This window comes from Diceros bicornis, chromosome 3, assembly GCF_020826845.1.
Source record: "Diceros bicornis minor isolate mBicDic1 chromosome 3, mDicBic1.mat.cur, whole genome shotgun sequence".
In the NCBI taxonomy this organism is placed as follows: domain Eukaryota; kingdom Metazoa; phylum Chordata; class Mammalia; order Perissodactyla; family Rhinocerotidae; genus Diceros; species Diceros bicornis.
In genome coordinates, this window is record NC_080742.1 from 11,668,412 (window position 1) to 11,674,757 (window position 6,346).

Consider the following 6,346-nt stretch of genomic DNA (forward strand, 5'->3'; position numbering starts at 1 on the left):
TTTGAAAAACCTCCAGTGAAATATAAAGACCTAAACCATAGTCCTAGTCCTGCTATCAACAAGCCGTATTACTGAACCCCTGTGGGTCCAAATTTCCTCATCTGTGAAGTAAGGAGATTGAACTAGGTATCTTTCAGCTCAAATATCGGAGGGAACCATTAGCAACTATATGCAAATTATAAAACTTCTGTGCTTTATCAGTTCTCTACTGCAAAATATGATGCTCACTGAAGGGTAAAATTTGCATGCCTACCTCAAAGTTCTAAGTATTAGGAGATTTTTTTGACCTTAAAAGTTAAGAGAGTGAAGAGAAAATTACAAGATAAATGTAATATAAAATTGTCCTGTTCCAGGTGATTTCAGTATCTTTCTTTCTCACCTCATTTCAAATAATCAGTGGTATTTCATTGATTTACTCAGCAACCATAGAGTGCCCACTATCTGACAGGCACTGAGCTAAGGACTGAGGATAGAAAAGACGACTCAAGAACGTCCACTACTCTATAAGCATTCATAATCCCCTCCCCTCAAATACAAAAGGTAATGTATTAACAACTGTTCTTTTCAACAGAACGTTTTTGATTGTCTGTGATGCTGCGTCCTTTCTAAATGATAGAGATGGTGCTGCACATGGACATACTAAAACTAAAAGTGAAGTGCACTTATGTAGGAAGAACTATGTATTTAAAAACAAGGATATTTTCTTTCAGGAGAATGGCTTTGTTGCAACTGATCTTTGATCAACTTGAGCAAAGAGTATTTAGTTTTATAGGTATAATAGGCTTTGCTTTCCTGATAAGCAGAGTATCTATCTCTAAGTATGAAGATGGTTCCATTGTGTAGAAAAGTAGACAGTCTCACCGGTGCCGCCCATAGTACCTGAATGATTTTGGATTACTAGTGGTTGCTTGAAATGGACTGGGGCCAAAAGAGGGAAGAGCTGGATGATCGCTAAGAGGTCTTTGAAGGTTTAGAAGGGAACTGTGCAAGGCCCATTCCCTCTAGACTTAAGCCCAAATTCCCTTGCTGTGGTACAAGCAACAGCCCTTGGGCACGTCTCCCTTTGTTCCTCAGACTGGTATATCTCCCAGCTCAATCACAAATGCACACCCACTCACTCTGAGAGTGGCTGTCCCCAAGGTGGAGCTGAAGGCCACCCCTTACTCTAGACATGGCACCCACCCCATGTACCCACCCAACTGTTGACTCGCGTTCAAAGACCACCACCATCACCCATCCCAGCACCATCTTCCAGGAACTGGCCTCTCCCCCATTAGTCCCCGCCCTCTTCCGAGAGCACCCAATGGGTGGAGTCGGGGCTGCGGTGGGCGGGGCCTGAGGCGGGCACATTTAAAGAAAGGCAGAGGGCGAAAGGAGGCAAGAGAGGAGAAGAAAGAGAAACCAGGGGGGCGAGGCGCCGTCCAATGACAAAGCCCAGGGGTGGGCGCCGGCCGCCATCTTGTACAGGGCGGCCGTAGATCCGCCCGCGTCTTCCGCCCTCAGAGGGGGAGGGGCGGCGGCGGAGGCGAGAAAAGTAGGAGACGCGCCGGGCGGGAGGCGCCAGCAGCGGCCGCCGGCGGCAGCGGGACCCGGTGAGCGGGGCGGCCCCGAGTGGCCTGCGATGCGGCGCGGCGTGAAGAGGCGGCGGCGCCGGCCCCCGGCGGCCCCGGCCGCGGCCGCCCGGGGCGACGGCTGGAGGGCCGGAGGAGGGGCCGGGCTTGAGGCGCGGGAGGAGAAGGTGGTGTACTCGCGGTCGCAACTGTCGCTGGCCGACAGCACCCAGGCGCTGGGCGACGCCTTCAAGCTCTTCATGCCCCGCAGCACGGAGTTCATGAGCTCGGACGCCGAGCTCTGGAGCTTCCTTTGCAGCCTCAAGCACCAGTTCTCCCCGCACATCCTGCGCAGCAAGGACGTCTACGGCTACTCCTCCTGCCGCGCCCTGGTGCCCGAGCCCCCCGCGCCGCCCGCCGCCCGCCGCCCGCCGCGCAGGCCGGCCCCGAGCGCCGCGGCCAGGAGGAGGCGCCGCGGAGCCAGGGCGGCCGTCGCCGCCCGCACGAGGAAGCCCCCGCCGCCGCCGCCGCCGCCGCCCGACCCCGAGGAGAGCTGCCCCGCCAAGCCCGCGGCCCCCGCGACCCCCGCGCCCTGCTTCGGGGGCCGCAGCCTGGAGGAGATCTGGAGGGCGGCCACCCCGACGCTGACCACCTTCCCCACCATCCGCGTCGGCGGCGACGTGTGGGCCGAGCGCAGCCTGGCGGCGGCGCGGCGCCGGGCGCGCCAGGTGCTGCGGGTGGACCTGGACCCCGTGGTGAGGCTCCGTCGCTTCCCGGTGCCCCGGGCGTGAGGCGCGGCCCCCGGACCCTGGACCGGAGCTTCCGCCTGGAGGAGTGAACGAGTGTCAGTCGAGTGTTTACAGATCCGACCAGGACCCCGTCCCCTAGTGCACTTTACGGGCGAAGAAGTCACCGGATGGCTCTCCGGCCCCGCGTCCCCGAGATGCGGCGCCGCCGTCTGGGACTCCGGGCCAAGTGTGTCCTCTGCTGCCCCGCCGGCACCGGGTCTGTGGAGGAGGAGACAGGTGGACCCGCGGGGAGGTCCCTTTTCTTCCTGACCCCGGATTGAGACGTCTCCAGGACTATAGGGGCAGATCCGTTTTCTCTCTTTTGGACTCTACCTCACTGGTCTGGAAGTCCTCCGAAGAAGTTAATATTTTTCCAAAGGAATTTGGTTTCGTACTTGTGTAATAAAGCCGGAATTGACTTGTGTTTTTATCCCTCTCCCCCGCCTTTTTTCTTTTTGACTGCCACCCCTCTTTCTGGACGAAAGATCGAACATATTTTGTGGTGTTGCACTAGTTTGTGCTCAGGGTATTCTGAATCCCCTTCGTTTCCTAATTTTAACTGGATTCCAAAGCTTTGACCAAGGATATTTTCTAAGAGATTCAAGCTTGTGACTGTTAATAGTGCAAGGACGCGTATGGCTTTGAATTTCATGGGCTCAGTGATTACAAACAAAGAGATGCAAAGTACAACTGTTTAAACATTTTTAAGGTGTTTCTAAAGATTTTATATTGAAATTTAATGTGTATATTTACTGAGCTCCTAAAAAAATGGTAGAAACTCATAAAAAGTTTCGTTTAGGAAAAGTTGACTTGTTAAATTCTTTTTAATTGAATAAAAGTTAAAGTGCATTGAAACCACATGGCTTGTGATTAAAAAAACAGCAACTAAATGAATGACTATATTATAAAGATCTGGTGTCAAAGAGATGGATGGAACCCGATTGGAAATGATTTGGCCTCCTTGTACTGGTCTAACATACAAATACAGGAATATTTCAAGGATAAGTTATTTTAAAATGAGAATAGCCTCGGAGAAATGAATGTGTGTAAACTTTGTGATTAAAATGATAAACAGAATACCCGTTAGAATTCTCAGAACTATTAATGATCTAGAGGGGTGGGGGCATTTCTTGGTATCAAATTACTGATTGAAGTTACTTTGGGCAAAATAGATTTCTCTTTCTTTCCTTCTTTTTGTTTTTGTTGTTGGATGACAAGAAATGTCCGGACTGATATCTGTCACTTTTATAAACATAATGATGATTAGTTGACTTTTTGCTCCACGAGTTTCCTTTCTTTTCTTATTTCCATTCATAATTATGTTTGCAGTTACCGGTCTTTGACAGCTGAAGACCACAGGAATGGAACAGGCGAGCCACACAAGAGTGCTGACCCTTCTTTTACATGTTTATAATAGTGTTTATACCATATGGCCCAGTGTGGAATTCTTGATTATCCAAGTGCCTTTGGTCATTGGTGGCAGCAAGACTTAACGGTTTTTAGCCAGCGGTGCCACAGCCAGCTTTTACTGCAATACCTAAAGGGTCAAGTAGTGTTTTTGTACCACTGTTATTCTAAATGTAGGTATTCTGCCATGGAGCAATCCATACCGGGCTGGAACTTGACATGAAATCCTCAATATTAAGGTTTATCTCTGCTTGGCAGCTTCTTAGTGGAATAATGAGAATTGCAATTTTGACTCTTGTGTTCTTAGGATTCAAATGGCATAGCTTTCTGAAATTAGTTTTTCAAATTTAATAGTCCATAGTAGGAGTTTTGTGACTTTAATTTCAGTGTCCTTGTTTTGTAAAAAAAAAATATATATATATATATATATATATATATGACTTTATGCCAGTTTCCCAGTAAGCCTCTTATTCTTTTATTCACTGCTCAATGATAATGCATTGTTAAAAACACTGTCACATGAGTAAATAAAAGTGAATAATGACTTAGAAGATGGAGTGTTAAATTATATATGTGTGATAGGAAGCTTATATATATTCTTTTGGTTATTAGCTTCCATTGCCAATTGTAATTCAGATACAGAGAGTTTTCTTCCCCCCCAAAACTGTTAACTTTTTTAGCTAACTTAGCACCTGAGGAAAAAAATATGTATTTGTACCACTTCACTATTGTATATAGTTTTATAATAATTAAAAAATAAATCCAATGGCCGTATTAGAATGTAATTTCAACATCTAGCTTATCTCGATGGTTTCCCAGAGGATTTTGAAATTAGACTTAGCCGGGAGGAAACCTTTGCTCAGCACAAGACTGAAACATAACCATTGAAGGACACCAGGCGTTTATTTTCACGGAGATTCTTAACATTTTTTCCTCTTATGCCTTGTTACTTTGGTGCACTTGAACTCGCATAAATGTTTCTTTGGGCTGTCTGATTTCAGTTTGGATCTGATTGCCCATCCTGAATTCAATATATTATTCATCTGGTCTCTGAAAAATCAAACCATTTCTAGTTTGTGAAATAAGATGTGAAAATGTCTTTATTTTTGCCAAGTTTTCTTTAGCAAAACCTTGCTAAAGTTAGTTGTTTTACAACTTCTAAAATGTGAAGAAACAACCAATCCAGTTGATTAGTATAGTCATGGGAAAGTGAAAGTATTTTATGGGGACTTTTGGGCAGAATGTGAAAAGGAACTTGGCGCGGTGGCCTATGGTGAGGCATCCGTTCACTGTCCTCTAAAGTGAGGACGTAGCTTCTCTTGTATATAGTTTTTTAGAAGAAATCCCATGATCTGTATTCATTCTTTTCCTTTCTCTTATATCTCATATGGCACAGTGGAGGAGGAAGCCAGGAGGAAGTTTATTGCCTTGCTTTGCTTTTATTTTATTTTTCACTCCTGAGTGCCTAAATGTGGTGACCGGCATCTCACATAACCTTTTGAAATTCCTGATGTCATTTTTATCTTCCTTCCTGTCAACCAGCAACTTATTTTTCCTTATTGAAACCAGTAATGTCATGATTGTTGAGGGCAAGGTACATTGTCGATAGTGCAAAGTGTCGCTGTTGTGTTGTGTATTTATTTTGTCTGAGATTGAGTACCCTATTGGACAAGTGTAGCTTAAGCTGGTGGCTGACACCTATTGATTTGCTATGTGCAAACGATAGTACTATTTTTCTGAAAACTCTTCAATAAAAAAAATGAAAAATATTTGAATACAAAAAAATCTGAGCAATTTTGAACTCAAAAGTTTTTTTGTTTTAAGGAGTTGCCACAGCACTCTTTAAATTGGTGGTTTTTAATGGACATTTATACATAATATTTACTTTATTGGTGTTTAAAATATTTTTCGGTAGACTGTTGAGTGTCTTGAGTGCATTAGAAAGCAATTGTTTGTAATGGAACTGAATTGTTTCCTTGGACAGTTTGATGTGCATATGATTAAGATTTACAATCTGATTGTACTTTGCTTTTTAACTTATTAACTGTAAATAAATTTTAGAGAATATACAGTGTCTGATTTTTCTAGTGATGCTGCAAGTTTTTGAAATGGGATTTTATGTTTGCATGTGAATTGGAAAGCATTTTAATTTATAATGTGATAAATTTTGACTTTTTGTGAACTTCAGCTCTTGGAAGTCTCGAGATACGTATTTTGTGCTATTTTGGGAGTCTATGTTACATCAACTCTTTAATGATCTAGTGAATCTCCAGGACAATGTTTCATGCTCTAGCCCAAGCCATTACCCAGTTTGCCAGCAATAAAGACTTTAAAAATGCATCAAAATTCAGTTTTGAGCCCTCACCCCAAAGTCCCCCTGTGGTGGTGATCAAAGGTCTAAAGCTCACATTCTTTCGTATTGTGAAAGAAAGGGTGCTCCATGTAAGCAGCAGCACAGAATAAGAGGAGAGCCAGAATTTTCGTTACAGTGTAGAAGGTAGAAGTGGAGTATGAGCAACGGCGAGATTCATAGCACTTTGTGGCCTGAATTTGTCTTTGTACCTGAAGTTCCTTCCTGTCGATAACTGGAGACAGCATAGT

At 44.9% G+C, this 6,346-nt stretch overlaps 1 protein-coding gene across 1 annotated transcript; it reads left to right on the forward strand.

The window, feature by feature from the left end:
- The first annotated feature begins 1,401 nt into the window (after positions 1-1,401).
- On the forward strand, positions 1,402-5,812 carry CCDC71L (coiled-coil domain containing 71 like). Its single transcript, XM_058523416.1, has one exon. The coding sequence runs from the start codon at positions 1,622-1,624 to the stop codon at positions 2,339-2,341; it is 720 nt and encodes a 239-aa protein (XP_058379399.1). The 5' UTR covers positions 1,402-1,621; the 3' UTR covers positions 2,342-5,812.
- The last annotated feature ends 534 nt before the right edge of the window (positions 5,813-6,346 follow it).

Excerpts from the sequence above, each read along its gene's own strand:
- CCDC71L (XM_058523416.1), top strand. The coding sequence starts at position 1,622 with ATGCGGCGCGGCGTGAAGAGGCGGCGGCGCCGGCCCCCGGCGGCCCCG.